At 43.7% G+C, this 18,900-nt stretch overlaps 1 protein-coding gene across 1 annotated transcript in view; it reads left to right on the plus strand.

Moving 5' to 3' along the window:
- The window catches only part of carm1l (coactivator-associated arginine methyltransferase 1, like), a 36,851-nt gene that overhangs the window by 16,835 nt on the left and 1,116 nt on the right, over positions 1 to 18,900 (plus strand). Inside the window, exons 7-17 of the mRNA XM_029447439.1 lie at positions 4,489 to 4,614; positions 4,712 to 4,851; positions 4,931 to 5,035; positions 8,432 to 8,542; positions 12,704 to 12,881; positions 14,398 to 14,488; positions 15,304 to 15,385; positions 15,781 to 15,866; positions 18,246 to 18,335; positions 18,434 to 18,571; positions 18,709 to 18,798. Coding sequence (XP_029303299.1) covers positions 4,489 to 4,614; positions 4,712 to 4,851; positions 4,931 to 5,035; positions 8,432 to 8,542; positions 12,704 to 12,881; positions 14,398 to 14,488; positions 15,304 to 15,385; positions 15,781 to 15,866; positions 18,246 to 18,335; positions 18,434 to 18,571; positions 18,709 to 18,798 — 1,237 coding nt within the window. The remainder of the gene's footprint in view (positions 1 to 4,488; positions 4,615 to 4,711; positions 4,852 to 4,930; positions 5,036 to 8,431; positions 8,543 to 12,703; positions 12,882 to 14,397; positions 14,489 to 15,303; positions 15,386 to 15,780; positions 15,867 to 18,245; positions 18,336 to 18,433; positions 18,572 to 18,708; positions 18,799 to 18,900) is intronic.

The following is an 18,900-nucleotide window of genomic DNA, read 5'->3' on the forward strand; positions in this document are numbered from 1 at the left end:
AGCCCGGGGCCCCCGTCTGGAGCCAGGCCCAGAGGGAGGGCCCGACAGCGAGCGCCTGGTGGCCGGGTTTGCCACGGAGCCCGGTCGGGCACAGCCCGAAGAAGCTACGTGGTGCCTCCCATCCATCCATCCTGTGGGCCCACCACTCATGGGAAAAACCGCTGGGGTCGGGTGCGCTGTCACACGGGTGGCAGTGATGGTCAGGGACCTCGACGGACCAGACCCGGGCAGCAGAGGCTGGCTCTGGGGACGTGGAACGTCACCTCTCTGTGGGGGAAGGAGCCGGAACTAGTGCGGGAGGTGGATCGCTACCAGTTGGATCTGGTGGGGCTTACCTCCACGCACAGTCTTGGCTCTGGAACCGTACTCCTGGATAGGGGTTGGACTCTATTCTTCTCCGGAGTTGCCCAAGGTGTGAGGCCTCGGGCCGGGGTGGGGATACTCACTAGCCCCCGGCTGAGCGCCGCCACGTTGGAGTTTATCCCGGTGGACGAGAGGGTCGCCTCCCTACGCCTTCGGGTTATGGGGGGGAAAACTCTGACTGTTGTTTGTGCCTATGCCCCAAACCGCAGTTCTGAGTATTCGGCCTTCTTGGAGACCCTGAATGGAGCCCTGCAGGTGGCTCCAGTAGGGGACTCCGTAGTCTTGCTGGGAGACTTCAACGCACACGTGGGAAATGATGGAGACACCTGGAGAGGCGTGATTGGGAGGAAGGGCCTCCCTGATCTAAACCCGAACGGTCGTTTGTTGTTGGACTTCTGTGCTAGTCATGGAATGGCCATAACAAACACCATGTTCGAACATAAGGATGCTCATAAGTGCACGTGGTACCAGAGCACCCTAGACCAAAGGTCAATGATCGATTTCGTAATCGTATCATCTGATCTGAGGCCGCATGTTTTGGACACTTGGGTGAAGAGAGGGGCGGAGCTGTCGACTGATCACCATCTGGTGGTGAGTTGGATCAAGGGGTGGGGGAAGACTCTGGACAGACCTGGTAAACCCAAACGGGTAGTGCGGGTGAACTGGGAACGTCTGGAGGAAGCCCCTGTCCTGGGGATCTTTAACTCACACCTCCGGCGGAGCTTTTCAGCCATCCCTGTGGAGGTTGGGGGCATTGAACCTGAGTGGGCGATGTTCAAAACCTCTATTGCTGAAGCTGCGGTGATGAGCTGTGGTCTCAAGGTCTTAGGTGCCTCAAGGGGCGGTAACCCTCGAACACCGTGGTGGACCCCGGTGGTCAGGGAAGACTGAAGAAGGAGTCCTTCCGGGTTATGTTATCCGGGAGGACTCCGGAAACAGTTGCAGGGTATCGAAGGACTAGAAGGGCGGCAGCTTCTGCCGTGTCAGAGGCAAAGCAGCGGGTGTGGGAGAAGTTCGGAGAAGCTATGGAGAAGGACTTTCGGTCGGCACCAAGGTGCTTCTGGAAAACCATCCGGCACCTCAGGAGGGGGAAGCGAGGAACCATCCAAGCTGTGTACAGCAAGGGTGGGACCCTGCTGACTTCAACTGAGAAGGTTATCGGCCGCTGGAAGGAGCACTTTGAGGAACTCCTGAATCCGACTAACACGCCCTCTATGGTTGAGGCAGAGCTGGAAGCTGATGGGGGATCATCGTCAATTTCCCTGATGGAAGTCACTGAGGTAGTCAAACAACTCCACAGTGGCAAAGCCGCAGGGGTTGATGAGATCCGTCCAGAAATGCTGAAGGCTTTGGGTGTTGAGGGGCTGTCTTGGTTGACACGCCTCGTCAACATTGCGTGGAAGTCTGGGACAGTGCCTAGGGGTTGGCAGACCGGGGTGGTGGTTCCCCTATTTAAAAAGGGGGACCAGAGAGTGTGTGCCAACTACAGGGGTATCACACTTCTCAGCCTCCCTGGTAAAGTCTACTCCAAGGTACTGGAAAGGAGGGTTCGGCCGGTAGTCGAACCTCTGATTGAAGAGGAACAATGCGGATTCCGTCCTGGTCGTGGAACAACAGACCAACTCTTTACTCTTGCAAGGATCCTGGAGGGGGCCTGGGAGTACGCCCATCCGGTCTACATGTGTTTTGTGGATCTGGAGAAGGCGTATGACCGGGTCCCCCGGGTGATACTGTGGGAGGTGCTGCGGGAGTATGGGGTGAGGGGGTCACTTTTGAGGGCCATCCAATCCCTGTACGCCCAAAGCGAGAGTTGTGTCCGGATACTCGGCAGTAAGTCGGACTCGTTTCCCGTGAATGTTGGCCTCCGCCAGGGCTGCGCTTTATCACCAATCCTGTTCGTGATGTTCATGGATAGGATATCAAGGCGTAGTCGTGGAGGAGAGGGGTTGCAGTTCGGTGACCTGAGGATCTCATCGCTGCTCTTTGCAGATGATGTGGTCCTTATGGCATCATCGGTCTGTGACCTTCAACACTCACTGGATCGGTTCGCAGCCGAGTGTGCAGCGGTTGGGATGAGGATCAGCACCTCCAAATCTGAGGCCATGGCTCTCAGCAGGAAACCGGTGGATTGCCTACTCCGGGTAGGGAATGAGCCATTACCCCAAGTGAAGGAGTTCAAGTACCTCGGGGTCTTGTTCGCGAGTGAGGGGACAATGGAGCGAGAGATTGGCCGGAGAATCGGCGCAGCGGGGGCGGTATTACAGTCACTTTACCGCACCGTTGTGACGAAAAGAGAGCTGAGCCAGAAGGCAAAGCTCTCAATATACCGGTCGATCTTCGTTCCTACCCTCACCTATGGTCATGAAGGCTGGGTCATGACCGAAAGAACGAGATCACGGGTACAAGCGGCCGAAATGGGTTTTCTCAGACGGGTGGCTGGCGTCTCCCTTAGAGATAGGGTGAGAAGCTCAGCCATCCGTGAGAGACTCGGAGTAGAGCCGCTGCTCCTTTACGTTGAAAGGAGCCAGTTGAGGTGGTTCGGGCATCTAGTAAGGATGCCACCTGGGCGCCTCCCTAGGGAGGTGTTCCAGGCACGTCCAGCTGGGAGGAGACCCCGGGGAAGACCCAGGACTCGGTGGAGAGATTATATCTCCTCACTGGCCTGGGAACGCCTCAGGATCCCCCAGTCGGAGCTGGAGGATGTGGCCCGGAGAAGGGAAGATTGGGGTTCCTTACTGGAGCTGCTGCCCCCGCGACCCGATCCCGGATAAGCGGTAGACGATGGATGGATGGATGGATCTTAGCATAACCATTACTTAAGTAAAGTTAGAAACACCAGAATGTTCAAATACTGCTTTACAAGTAAAAGTCCTGAATGCATTCATGCAACATAAGCTAATTGTACTTGAGTATTAAAAACAAAAGTGATTATGCAGAGTGTTATATCATGATAAAGTATATCAACTCCTACACCATAATGACCATGATCATAAATATCCATCTCAACGAGTAATTGTATTTATTAATTACTTAATGTCTTAAAATAAGTAAACATAATATCTGGCAGTGCAGTAAGTATGAATATGAATCAACTTGTTTCAAGAGTTTTTAAGCATTGAGTCTCAGGCTGATGAAAGATAAATGATACTGGATTTAATCTCAGTTCTCTGTAGGTGGTGAATGAGTAGGTGTTTGATGTCCTGTTCTTTTGAGATTGCATTATATGCAATGGCCTTATTGTTTAGCTCTGCAAGGTTGTGTGTAATCAATATCAACCAATAATCAATGCAGCGATGTAGGTTATGCATGTGATGTTGGCCCGATTATAAACGGATAACATGTGAAAGAAGCAAGTGGAACAGCTCAGTAGAATGGGCATAAAAATGCTCATACTACAAAAGGTGGAGATGGGGGGAAACATAAAGTCCTTTAACCTTGCGGATGACTGATATACTTTGATTGCTTTTTCTTGGACGTCAGTAGTCTGCTGGTCGAAGCTGAGTCTAATTGAAACTGTCAACCATTTCAACTGTTTGGTTATTGATGAGGATGGGATGCTGAGGTGAGAACAATAATGTTTCCTGTTCCAAAGCCAAGTCCCTACGGACTGAGCTATTGCTGCCCATATGTGCAACCATGGTGTGATAGTAGTAGTAGTAGTAGTAGTAGTAGTAGTAGTAGTAGTAGTAGTAGTAGTAGTAGTAGTAGTAGTAGTAGTAGTAGAGCAGAGTGTTTATCTATGAAAAAATGGCTGGGTTTCTCTGATTATTTGAAGTGAGTAGTGATCAGTGACAGACTGGTGGAATAATTGGTGTGAAGTGTGTACAGGAATGGGCTCAATACACAACCCTATGGCACTAGTGGCGAGTGCAAGTGATGTGATTCTGCCCAATCTGTAACTCAGGAAATTGTGCATGAGATGGAGCGGCAGTGGTTGAGTTCCTGGGTTTATTTTGATTATGGAAGCAGTTCTCCAGAGAGTAGGTATTGTGGCGGTCTGGTTTACAAAATATTGAATGAAGAATTGTTGAGAGTTCCAGTGCGCATGTCTTCAGGACCCTTGCTGTGATGCTGTCATCCCTTTAAGAGTCTGTTCGTGTGAGGTCTAAACCAATATGTGTTCAGCCAACAGAGCAGCAGTCTTCCAGTTTACCGTTTCCAAGGAGATGGACTGTTGCCAGGTGGGAGGACAGTCCTTCCTGGTTACCTCGGGCAAGCTGAGTCTTCTTCTGCAGTTCAAAACTCCAACTGGTTTGTACAGTATATGCTTAAGTTCATATTGCTTATCATTCTGGGGTTTAGTTAGGAGTTCAAACATGTGAAACATCCTGTTCTTTCTAACTCTCAGATATGAAGAACTTCCAGCAGTTATTGAAGACAGGGGATGAAGGCGGAAATATGGGTGCAGAGAGAGGCCAAACACATTCTAGGAGAAATCCCACTATGTTTGAAACAAGGATTGAAAATGCCCCTACACAGGGCTACCAGGTAAACCGCTCAATAATTCTGACTTTGGTAAATAGATATGCTTGAAAAAGAACTTAAACTTTGTCACTGTTATGTGTAGTTCCACAGCTGTCTGTCCCAGCAGCAGACCTTGCTTCAGGACTACCAGAGGACTGCCACTTACCAGAGAGCCATTTTAGTCAATGAGAGTGACTTCAGAGACAAGGTGAAAGCATATGTGTTCACAGGCTTCCCAGGACATAAATGTCCATCCATTTCACATATACTGTATAAATGCTACAGCCCATTGGTTTCCCCTGTTCTTGTTAATATATGGGTACAGCAACATAGTATAGTAAAGTACAATTTAGTACAAATATTAAGTAGTATTGTTTTGAAATCTATTCAATGAAGTCAGTAATACATGGAACACTTAAAGGATTTTAAATTATTTCTATGGGTTATGATAACATACACGCCCATAAGTAATTGCTGAATGACCTGTAACATTGATTTGGTCCAAAGCTACTTACATTTTTCCCTACACACATTGAGTCATTTGCATTTCAGCATACTGAAAGATACTTCAATTAGCCAACCCTACAATTAATGGACAATCCTACTGTACAACTACATCACTTAAAAGGAAGTTGTTGTGGGTCACGCGACAGACATAACATTATATTTCATTTAGCTGACGCTTTTGTCCAAAGCGACTTACAATAAGTGCAAACAACCATAATGATACAAACTCAGAACAGCAAGAATCTTGCGAGTACATTAGCTTCAAATAGGCCAAACCAATTTGAGTGCTACATACAGAATTTCTTATAAATTATTATTATGAATTTCGTTTTATTGGTGCAGTTGAAAAAGATGTATTCAGTCTGCGACAGAAGGCGTGAAAACTTTCCGCTGACCGGATATCAGTGGGGAGGTCGTTACACCATTTTGGAGCCAGGATAGCTGTCATATTGTGGTGTAGGAGAGGACCCAAAAGCAGTTCAGCAGACGATGATATAACAAAAAGCGAGCCTTTAATATAACAAAAGCTGAATCCAAAGTACAAAAATACAAAGTAACAAAAGTAGGCACGGGCAAGACACGAAGAAGACACCAGGTAACATTACTGACAAACCGACAAGGGATAATAAGACAGACCAGGATATATACACACAGACACCAAACGAGGAACAAGACACAGCTGGGGAGAACAAAACTGATGGGGAAAGTCCAGGCAGGGAGTAGAGAGGTCGACGAGACAGGGCTGGAGACCGGCGAAGCCGCCAGGGCTGCTCTGAATGCAGACGAGGCCGGTGGTGCCGATCAGGAGGCCGGGCTGGATGCGGGCGGAGCCACTCAGGAGGCCTGCGTGGAGGCCGGGATGGATGGGGGTGGAGCCGCTCAGGAGGCCGGAATGGATGTGGGCGGAGCCGATCAGGAGGCCGGCGTGGAGTCCGGGCTGGAGGCCGGAGGAAAGACTGGGCTGAAGGCGGGCAAAGCCGTTCAGGAGGCTGGGCTGGAAGCCGGCGGAGAGACCGGGCTGAAGGCGGACAGAGGGAGTACAGGGGCTGGAGTCTTGAGGGACAAAGGGAGCACAGGAGCTTGGGTCTCGGGGGAAAGCTGGGGAACAGCTGGAGCCTCGAGGGGCAGCTGGGGAACAGCTGGGGTCTGCAGCTGTCCGGCAGGAGCTGGAGCGGATGTCTGCCGAGGTCCGGCAGCGGGAGTCTGCGGAGGTCCGGCAGCGGGAGTCCGCGGAGGTCCGGCAGCGGGAGTCCGCAGCGGGAGTCCGCGGAGGTCCGGCAGCGGGAGTCCGCGGAGGTCCGGCAGCGGGAGTCTAAACTGTAGTTTGCGAAGGTCCGGCAACAGGAACACGGCCGACCTGACGGCGGCTGGTATTGCCAAATCGCCTCCTTAAAGGCCTGAAGGCCCTCTGAACACTCAGAGGACCTCCCAGGGCCAGGCGAGTGCCCAGGAATGGGTCAGGGGCTGGAGCAGGAGGATCGGCAGGCTACAGGTTCCCCCTGTACGGACTAGTCTGCTGAACCTCCTCGGAACGGAGGCTAGCCGGTTCATAATTAGGCTGAACTTGAGGAGTGTTAACAAAATCCTGAAGTCACCCAGGCAAAAGGCTCTTTAGACCGGATTTAGCAGCCACTTCTCTGTGCGCCAATCTTAAGGCAGCCTGTTTGACATTCCAACAGGAAACTCCTCCACTCCCCGTGGATACACATCAGGGTGTACGAGAGGTCATAGAGTTCCTCCTCCATGGTTACTGCTGGGTCCATACCTGGTCGGTTTGTACTGTCACGTTGTGGTGTAGGAGTGGACCACACCTTGTTTGATATAACAAAAAGCGAGCCTTTAATATAACAAAAGCTGAATCCAAAGTGCAAAAGTACAAAAGTATAAAAATACAAAGTAACACAAACCAAACCGAGGAAGACACAGGGAAGACACAGGGAAGGACACTAGAGGGACACCAGGTAACATTACTGACAAACCGACAAGGAACAATGAGACAGACCAGGATATATACACACAGACACCAAACGAGGAAACAAGACAAAGCTGGGGAGAAAGGCAAAAGCACAAGGGCATGATGAGTGGACACAGGAGGGTCAAATTAACAATCAGAGACAGGGAAAAAACACAAAAGGAAGTAAAACAAAACAAGACACAAGGGGAAGTGAACATTTCAAAATAAAACAGGAAACACGAAAACCAGCTTGTGACAATAGCAAACAGGAGAAAGAGGATTGAATTTTAGATTAGAATAAAGCACATTTTGCTTCAGAAATAGAAGAAGAGAAAGAGGAGAGAAGAGATTGAAAGTTAAGGAGGTTGTCAGGGTGCTTTGATTTCAACCATTTTCTTTCAGCTGCCCGTAGGATGGCTCTGTCAGCACGTACTGAGAGCTGGAGGGGACTGGCGAACCTGCTGCAAGATGAGAGGACAGAGAGAGTCCAGAGACGAGGACAGAGTAGTGAGGAGAGTGTCTGTGGTAGAGTTAGCAAGCATGAGTGAGAAGGATTCAGATGAAGGGAGGGCTGAGAGGACAGCTGAGGCAAGAGAGGAGGGAGAGAGAGAGCAAAGATTACGCTGGACAGGTGCAGTGTTAGGGGAGTTAGGTTTGTTGGAGGTCAGTAGGGCTATCGAATTAACGCGTTCATTTCGATGAATTAATCACAGAAAAAAGAACGTGTTAAAAATATTAACGCAGATTAATCGATGATGGCCAGGTGTCCTCGCACTATGTTTTGTGCAGAAGGCAACGGAGGGACTATTTTATTTTGAACATCATTATTTAATAATAAAAACTATTTAAATTGGAGTGTGTATTTTTCTTTCATATTGCCACACGTGATAACCGTTTTATGAAAGCAATAGCTCACTTCAGACCTTCATATATGGTCATTATATCACAGTTAAGGGGGTTGATTCGCGTCGGGCCAAACCATGCCCCTTAACTGTGATATAATGACCATATACCATGGCCTGTCGTGAGCTATTGCTTAAATATACGTATATACAGTAGATATGTTTTTTAAAAGTGTTCTAACTGTCATTAAAAGATCACACAAGCCTAACCAGTTCTCGCTTTCTCTTCATGTCTCTGTAGGTGGTTCTGGATGTGTGTTGTGGTTCTTCTATTCTGTCTTTCTTTGCAGTCCAGGCAGGAGCCACCAAAGTGTACGCTGTTGAGTCCAGCCCTATGGCCAAATATACACAGGTCAGTCGTAGTTTGTAGCCTCCATCCTCCATCTCTGTGAATATTAAGTCTGCACATAGTTTGTACCTAGGTTTTAAAACTGGGCTTTTCCTCTTCAGAAAATAAAGCATTGAGTGAGTCCCTGTAATTAACCTAAACTGTGAGCTCAAATGTGAAGTTTGGAGAGTAATGTTATGTGTGTGTTGGCCTAAAAAGAGCCTGAAGAGAAGCCACAGTAATGTTCTAGATAGCACACTCACAAACACAGAGTACATACTTCTCATGCAGAGCGTGGCATTCTGGGGAGTTAATGGGTTGCGGCAACATCTGGCCCAAAGTTCAGATGGATTGGGGCTGCACAGATGCTGAGGCATACAGTACAGTACTGCATAGACCGATATATGAGGATCATATCTGCATTGAGTCAGATTTACCTGCTCCACAGCACGTAATCAGAAGGAGATGCTTACCAAAAGTCCAAAGAGATGATAATATAAATGGATTTGAATACTTCTAGTTATATTTTTTCAGGTTTTGAGATCTGTTTCTAAAAACACTTCCAAAATCTGTTATAAAGTCTAATCCACAGAACTGTCCCCAGTTTTCAATGCTGTGGACACCACAAACTAAATTATATTGATCTCCACTGTGTTGGGGTGGAGGCAGCTATCTCAGAGACAGATGTCTTGACACCTGGAAAAAAAGAACCGATGGTTTTCGACTTAAAAATCTCAATTATTTTTTTTGATCATTGATCATTGAGGATATCCTTGAAAGAACTCAGCACCAGCACAATTACAATATAGTGGTGCATCTTCTTAGCGGGATATCTTTGACTCAACTCAAACATAGATGTTCTTAAAATTCAAAGTTATTAGAAAGAGCATTTACATGACAACTTTTCATTCTTACAAAAGCTTAAAAAAACTTTGAATCAGATGTTCTTGTCAAGTCAATTTTACACCATAAAAGACCTCCATCACACCAGCAACAGACCGCTGCCAGAAGGCCAAAACAGAGAGGACAAGGAGGACCAAACCAGTGCCGCCAAGGGGTGGCCAACAGGGGAGCCAGGGCCATCCTAATACAATCGCTGCCCCCCACCCCCTTCACTGACGAGCGCATTCAGATAGAAAGGAACTGATTGTATACAGATAGCGAGCGAGAGGAGGAGAGAGGAGCTTGGTGTAAGTCCCCGGCAGTCTAACCCTATAGCAGCAGAACCAGGGCTTGGTATTTGGACAAATTGAAAGGCAAAAACAGACGTCATTGATTTACAAAACATAAAAAGGACACAAGAAATAAGAAAACATTTATTAATTAATAAATAAATAAAAGGTTATAACTACATTTTTTAAAATGAGGAAGAGAAGGCTAAGAGAAAAGATAAGCGAGAGGGAAATACAAATAAAATAAGCAGAGGGCGTGATCTGTTTGGGTTTGGATGCATTTCAGACTAGTTTTGCAGGATGGGTTTGGTTTAGTATTATTAGTATTCTGTTTGTACATACACACTTACATGTTAATCCTCCCCTAGGTACCTGTATACATTTAGATTTAGATTTTAGTTTTGGCATTAGCTCACCTGCAGTTAGATAGATTGTCGAATTGTTGCATTTATTTTATTGAGTGTTTGTCCAAAATAGCTCCAAAAATAACTTTATCTCATGTGGTGTTCTCCAGCGGTCAATTTTAGGCAAATTTGTGCCCTGGCAATCTGAGCCCTGTTGACACACAAACAGATTATATGACAAAGACTCACAGACACAAAATCCCTTTTAAATTGTCAGAACAGTCACAGAGCTTTTTCGGCATCTAGGGATACAATTACAGTGTTTTTTTTGTTTTTCTTTTGTTTGCTGTGATAGATTGATCAGGTTTAACAGTCTACGAGTATTATCGGAAGCGTGTCTGTTTTTGATGAAGCAAGCCTGTTTAGTCTGGGTGGATTAAAATGGAGGTTGCTGTTTCAATCCTTGCGGCTAAATCTTTGGTAATTAAGTCTGTATTGATTAAAGAGATAATTAGAAGGGTGTGTTGAGCCTTTGTTATGTTTTAGTATAAGTGACATAGTGGCCGTATTAAAATATAATATATAAAATATAGTCCTTAATTTTAGAAAAATAAAATAAAGTGTAGCAGCAGTTTTTACAGTTACAGCTCATTTTTTGAGTTTGCCTTTTTCTTTGTTAACTTTCACCTCTAGACTTAACATCCATCCATCCATCCATCCATCCATCCATCCATCGTCTACCGCAGGGCTATTCAACTTCATTAGCAAGTGGGCCGAATAGGAAAATCACTGGGGGTTTGTGGGCCACACAATACTTTGTCAATGAATCACTACAAATAACTCTTACTTACAGTAGTGTTGATAGTTACTAATAAATTAAATGAACTAGTCACGTGCATCCCCTTTTTTCACTTTATTGTATTGTATCACCTTAATTCATTACAGAAAGCAACCAGTCCATTCAAAACAGTAGGAAAGCTATGGCTACAAGGCTCCACAGAAAAGTACAAAATGTTGCATCTTTAAAACCAAGGAGACAAGAGTTATTTTCCCAAAAGGTCCATGTCCACTAATGTAGAAAAAAAGATGAATATAATAAAACAGTATTCATCACTTTGCCAGTAAGTAGCCCTGTTTATAATATCCTCAACCATTCCAAGCATACATAAGGTGCTTTGAAAACAAGTCCATATCATAAAATGAAATACTAAATGCAAATAGAACATAGTAGCACAGTAGCATCAGACTCACAATAACATACATATCTTATACATTTTTACAATTTAACAGTAAGTAGGCTTGTTTGAATCATAAAGCAGATCTGTCTTTACATTTACACTAAGAATGCATTACATGCCTGAGTCAGGTGATGTACTCCTATAGTCCTATAGAACTGACTTCTGTCATGTTGAGCCTGTTTGAGTCAGTGAGAGAAATTACACTTTTGGGGTTTTTTTTATATTCAGAACTCAGTTTTCACATTGAACAGATGCTCTTTTCCTTTCCGAGCTGAAAGGACGAGTGCGTTTGGATAAAGTTAACGCTCTTCGGTGGAGTTTGGCCCAAAAAGCAGCTCTCTGCAGAGCGTAACATACAAACATGGAAAGATAGATAGCTAGACCACCACACCAAGAACAGACTGTTGCACCGCTGCTGTGCAATTATCACTGCCATTTACAATACTCACTTTTTATAATTTGTGCAATTATCACTGCCATTTACAATACTCACTTTATTTTCTATCAACCACTTGGTACTTATATTATTTTTTATTCTATTTAATTATTGTGTACTGCCTTTTTACTTCATATGTTCTTTTACTGTGACAAGATAAATTTCCTCGTTGTGGGACTAATAAAGGATTTCAGATTTCTGATAAAACAGAAAGATGCATGGATAAAAAAGTTGCTTTTTTACACAGCATAAAAGAAAGGTGAAATTAATGGACTGCATCTTAAAAAAATGTGCAGAGGTTATGAGTTCAATAATTAGTATGGCCCTCGAAGGATGTTGTAAAAAATAAAATGGCCCATGATAGGAAAAAGGTTCCCCACCCCTGCTCTAAAAGCTATCAAGCTCCTCTACTGTGGAATCAGCTCCCAGTTTGTGCTCAGGAAGCAGACACCCTCTCCACATTTAAGAGCAGGGTAAAGACTTTCCTCTTTGATAAAGCTTATAGTTAGGGCTGGCTAATGCTTGCCTTGGTCCAGCCCCTAGTTATGCTGCTATAGGTTTAGACTACCAGGGGACTTACATCAATCTACTCCTCTCCCTCTCTATCTGTATGCATTCATGTCCTCTAAATCTGAATACATTAATGTACCACAAATGCATGTTACTAACTCTGCATTTGGGGGAATCCTCCCTGAATTGGGCTCTTATTCAGATAATTAGTGTAAATTAAGCCTCCATGTGAACAGCATATCAAGTGTGTTTTGCATTGCACAAATAACAGCAACTGGAAACCTGAAATGACTTATTTATGTTGTTGTCCAGCACTATAGATAGACCTGGTTGTAGTAGATAGATGTACTATATCTTTTCACAACAATTAAACATTTACTGCCTTCTCATCATGGCCCAATGCATTTGTCATGGAGATTCTTTCGTAGTTATGTGGTTTTACAGTGTGTTATCTAATGCAGCACATGTTTATGTCTCCTGTGCAGATCCTGGTCCAGAGTAACTGTCTGTCTGAGCGGATCAAGGTCCTAGAAGGCAAGGTGGAGGAGGTCAGCTGTCCTGAATTGGTAGACGTCATTGTCTCGGAGCCAATGGGATACATGCTGCTCAATGATAGACTCATGGAGAGCTTCTTACATGCAAGGAAATGGCTCAAACCCAATGGTAGGAGTAGAAAAAATTGAATCATGACAAATCTCTGTCATTTTAATTGGTAGTAATGTATGTAAGGTATTCGGAAAATTGCTTGTATTTTGAATTTTGAGTACTCCACATTTTTGTTTAACGCTATCACTACATATACTTATTTAATTCAGACTAGTTCCTCCAAAATCTTCCCTGGAATTTATTTTATAGTTTTTCTTTTCTTTCTTGGAAGTCTTGGATATCAACCCAGCAGGCAGCGTCCTCCAAGGGGCTCTGAATGCTGTATGTGTGGTCCATTTGAAGAACTTATAAATTTGGTTGAGAATATGCGACAGTTGAGTTGAGTTGTTATCACCTAAAATTAAAAAGGCCTTTGGTTTAATCATACATCATTTCCAAATCATGAGGCCTTGTCTTGTTTTGGGCCCCTATGTTAAACTCTAGTTTGAGGTATTACTAGGCCTGAGAGTTGGAGGGGAAAATGCATTAGTGCAGACCAGCAGACGTAAAATAATGGCTGTTTATGTCTTGAAATACAGAGTTAACAACTTGGACTTGACTTGGGACTTGCCTTTCTTGACATGGGATTTGCCTTTGGAATAACATGTCTTGACTTGCAACCTGTGTATCTTGACTTGGGATTTGCCCTGGGACTTACCCGTCTTGACTTGACATTTGTGTTGACTTGGGACTTGCTTTGTGGAAAAAAAATAAGTAAAAAGCTCAAAAGGGGCTGCATTTTTTAATAAGGCATATCCCCAGCCAAATTATTGTTAACTTTTACTGAGGGGCAATAGAAAGCATCCTGACTGAAAACAGTACAAACTGCCATGGGATAGCCCAGGAGAAACCGTCCAGAACTTCATTGATACCCATTTACAGAATATCAGTGATATTTGGTGAAAATAGGTGCCTATGCAAAGCCCAAATGGTTTTAAATGGACAATACCAATGCCTGTTCATCCTGCTGCCATCTGGCAAGTGATACCAAAGTTTCTTAATTTTTTCTATGTAGCATGAATGGACTACAACTGTATTTTGTTGCGCAACCCTGTGTTGTCCAATGACAATAAATTAACCTTGAAAAAAACTTGTTTTGACTTGCTTTGCGACTTACCCGTCAGACTTGGGACAAGTTTGTGATGACTCTGGTCTTGCTTTGGGACTTACCTGTCTTGACTTGGGACATACTGATATTGACTTGAGGCAGGACTTTGGACTTACATGTCTTGAATTGAGTAGTTTTTTGACTTGCTACTTGCTTTGTGATCTGCCAATCCTGACTTGAGACCTAGTACTTACCTGTCTTGACTTGTTTGTGTTGACTTGGAACTTACCTTTCTGATTGAATTTCTATCTCTCATGTTTACCGATGGTTTTTCACTGTTCATTTGGCTGTTTGTCTTACTAACTCTCTCTGTTCGCTCTGTGTGTGTGTGTGTGTGTGTGTGTGTGTGTGTGTGTGTGTGTGTGTGTGTGTGTGTGTGTGTGTGTGTGTGTGTCTCTCTCTCTCTCTCTTTCTTTCTCTCTCCAGGTCTGATGTTTCCCTCCTTTGGTGATATTCATCTAGCTCCCTTCAGTGATGAGCAGCTCTACTTCGAACACTACGCACAAGCTAGTTTCTGGTCTCTCTTTCACACACACACACACACACACACACACACACACACACACACACACACACACACACACACACACACACACACACACACACACACAAGCATGCACAGGCATAAATCCATGCATGAGCACGCAAACACACAGGCTCCTTTTCTTTCCCTCTGCCTCTGTCTCTCTCACACAGACACATATGTTTCTCGTGCTTGACCTCAGTCAGGCATGTTTCCTGTTGAGTGTGAAACGCTTCGTTTCAGTCCAATCCTGACTCATACAGACCAACCAAGGGTTTGACTAATATGTGTTTTTGTAGGCCAATAAGTTAGGGTTAAAGCGGATATTTTTGTATTCTTTGAAAGAGGATTTGGTGCATTAATCTTATAGCAACATTATGTAAGTATTCTACCTTAAAATAACAGCTTCTAATATTTGGATGCTACACTGACTAGTAATACGGGAAATTGTGTCTCTGTCCATCTGTTTTAACAGCTGTGTTAGCAAACGTGTAAGTAAGTAAGTAATGTAATCATAAGTATTGTTTGCATGTGTTTGTGTGTGTGTGTGTGTGTGTGTGTGTGTGTGTGTGTGTGTGTGTGTGTGTGTGTTTGTGTGTATGTTCAGACTATCAATTAATTGCAATAAACAGATATATCATCATTTTAAAATGCTACATACACTTTTTATTGAACACATGAAGCAGCACATGTACACTACCTCCACAAACACACACAAGCAGCATGCAACAGAATCCACAGGAGATCACAATGACAACAAAGACCTTTGTGGAACAAAGGAATCTGCTCATGAACTCTTCTTTCTTCAGGCAGCAGAAAAGCTTATATGGAGTTAACCTGAGTGCTCTCTACAGTGCTGCAATGGATGAGTTCTTCAGGCAGCCTATTGTGGTACGTGAAGTAAAACTTAATTCACTGTATGTCACAACATGTTTTGATGCATGTTACAACAATTATTTCATATTCTGGAGATTCCAAAGTTTCTAAAGACACAAAACATGTGTGTAAATATTGTAGTTGGCATCTGAAATATTTCCAGAACATCGTATTGGGTTTTGTTTATCAGGGCAGTCACAAGTGTTCTGAATGTTTGCTTGCTGATTGGCTGATTGGCTGATACAAGTGATTGGAAGCCACAGAACACTGCTGCCTGACAGCTGTTACTCAGGGATGAAAAATTATCTTCTATTCAATCACAGTTATAGTAACAGCCCATAACATCAGTTATACCAGGTTCTATTTTTTATTTAATTTTTAACAGATTCTTTATTTTATATAATTTTCAGGACACATTTGATGTGCAGGTTCTGATGGCCAGGTCTGTCAAGCACTGCATCAACTTCATGGAGGCTAAAGCAGAAGATTTACACAGGTTACATCCATAATCATGGTTTATTACCAAGGCTGTGTTACCAAGGACTCTAAAGCAGATATAAGGTGCAAAGAAAGCCAACGGTCCCCATCAGGTTGTTTACATTGGGAGTTAGTGAGTTACATCACAGTCGGGAGATGGATACTCAACAAACCATCAGCACTATTTGAATATCATTTTATGGTAATCCTTTATTTAATGATGTAGTTCTCAATATCCTTAAGTGTCAATCTAACGCTAAGATTCCGCGCTACAACAAGGAAATGTCTGAACCACAATGAGCGCACAAGATATTACGTTATGACTGTTTATGATCACACAATGTAAAAATCGATCAGCTGATTTCACAGATTGCAACAGCTGTACATGGGCTTTTATCGATGTGACGATGTTCACAGTGGATATCTTTTTACCGGAGACGAACGTGTGGACATCTGGCAATTGCTTATGAGCGTCTTTTTTTTAAATATTGCTGAAAAGAGAATATTTATGAGGCTTTATAGGTAAGTGGGCTCAAAGTTATGATTTTGATTTTGAGTGTACTTGCTAGTTTGAAGAGCTGATTCTACCTGCTGTTGTGATTTTCATCTCAATATCTAAATAGACGAGATTCTAAGCTTTCCAAAAATATAAAAGAAATGTCTTTCTTTTTTCAGAATTAGAAAATGTACATGTACATGGCGCAATAAAACTCAGTTGGACGGCGGGCCGTCCACCCGTTAAGAGGTAAAATATCCATAACTAAATGATTGACTTATACACTTCCTGTTTGTTAGTGTTGTTGTTGAAAGAGGCTTCAGATGCTTCTACTAAGAAACTACTAAGTAGACTAACCTCTAAAACTATGTAGTAGAAAATGGAGAGCAAATACCATGGCCCTACAACCTGAACACAGCGGAGGAGGGATTGTGAATGCGCAAGGCAAGAAAAATAAAAAAAACTTTCATTTCAGGGGGCACGGGGTTCCGCTGGGGGAATATATATATATTTATAAAACGGACATGTCAAATCAAGCAATCTGATTGGTTCTTAGCCGTGATATAATGAGCGTATATCACGGGTAGAATTGTAGTTACTTTTCACAACAAGTCAGTATCCCTCCGCGTCTGAGAAAAAGCTACAACCGTTACAGCTGTTAAATTACGTCCGTTAAGAAACAAACTTACAAAGCTTTACTATGTAAATAAGAACAGAGTTCCATTCGTTCGGTTGCTTTTATTATAAATAATATCAGCGTGAAATGACAATAATCAAACACGTACTATACAGGCTGAAACACAGACGTGTTTACAGTTCAATCTGGTCCCAGGTTCCGGTCGCTCATGCGCCAATACAAGGGACCGTCCATTTATGCAATCCGTATAGTACAATGTTCTCTACTCTGGAGTGGATTGATCAGTGCCTATCTCCAGAGAAAAAAATCCCTAAAAGACGACATGCAGACCTACTTGAAGAGCAGGTAGACCAAATGGAAAAAAAACGAAACGAACAGAACACCTAGCTGTTAGCGTGCTAGCTGTTAGCACGCTAGCTGTTAGCACTATGTTTTGTGCAGAAGGCAACGGAGGGACTATTTTATTTTGAACATCATTATTTAATAATAAAAACTATTTAAATTGGAGTGTGTATTTTTCTTTTATATTGCCCCACTTGGTAACCGTTTTATAAAAGCAATAGCTCACTTCAGACCGTGATATATGCTCATTATATCACACATTATATTGCGTTGGGCCGAACCACGCCCCTTAACTGTGATATAATGAGCATATACCACGGCCTGTCGTGAGCTATTGCTTGAATATATTTTTAATGGTGCGTGATCTACCTGCACTACACTCAACCTTTTCGGCACCCCTGGTTGTTGCGCCTCGTATGGCGCTGTACTAACCATGTTCATGAAAGACATTTCAGCCGGATATTACTGATGTTTTTAAATCAACTGCTATAACATGACATGATGTTGACAAGTGCAACCAACAAACAGCTGCTAACGTCTGTGCAGAAATAATGACTGGGGTAACTGAGCATATCTTAGACATAGACATACAGTATATATATATATAATATATACAGTATATATATTATATATAATATAATATATATTATTATAATATAATACTATTTATAATATAATATATATTGTGTGTAAAAATAAATCCATACCCCCTCAGTTCAAGCTTTTAGAAAACAATTAATGGCCGAGATACAGAGTGCACGGTGTAAGTGTGTGAGTAGGTGTGTGTAGGTGTGAGTATACATGTGTAAGTGTGTGTGTGTGTAGGTGTGTGTACATCTGGCAGATATCCTAAAATACAGCGGTTTAACAAAACGAGGAAATGAGAAAGGTCCTTCTGACTCAAATGTGTGTGTCTGTTCCAGAATAGAGATTCCCTTTGTGTTCACACTGCAGCAGTCTGGTCTGGTCCATGGCCTGGCCTTCTGGTTCGATGTGGCCTATTTGGGATCCAAGTAAGAAATTCACAACTGTTGTGGTTTGACATTGTGTGTCATCATATCATCATAGCTGTATCATATTAGCTGGCACATTTGTTAATTTTTCTTTGCAGGTCCACAGTGTGGCTGTCCACAGCTCCCACCGAGCCTCTGACCCGCTGGTATCAGGTCAGATGTTTGCTTCAGACGCCGCTCTTCGCCAAGCTGGGACAAACTCTGTCTGGGACGGTCCTGCTGGCTGTGAACAACAGGTGCTTTTCCTTTCCTGTTCTTCAAAATGTTTCCTCTGAAATTTTAGAAAGCCTTACCCTGCTGTAAGTTGATATATTTTACACGTCCATCATCCATCATGGAAGAACGAATAATCATCGACATGTTCCACATCCAGGCAGAGCTATGACATCCACATCAGCGCCACAGTTGACCAGTCAGGCTTCACATCGGGAAACGTCCTGGACCTCAAGAACCCTTTCTTCAGGTTACTCCTTTTTCCTATCAGATGCATTGAACACGTTATTTTCTTTCCCCACAGTGACGTATCAAACACAGGGAATTCTACTCTATATTGCACATGGCCGTT

This window comes from Cottoperca gobio, chromosome 2 (genome assembly GCF_900634415.1).
Source record: "Cottoperca gobio chromosome 2, fCotGob3.1, whole genome shotgun sequence".
NCBI lineage: Eukaryota > Metazoa > Chordata > Actinopteri > Perciformes > Bovichtidae > Cottoperca > Cottoperca gobio.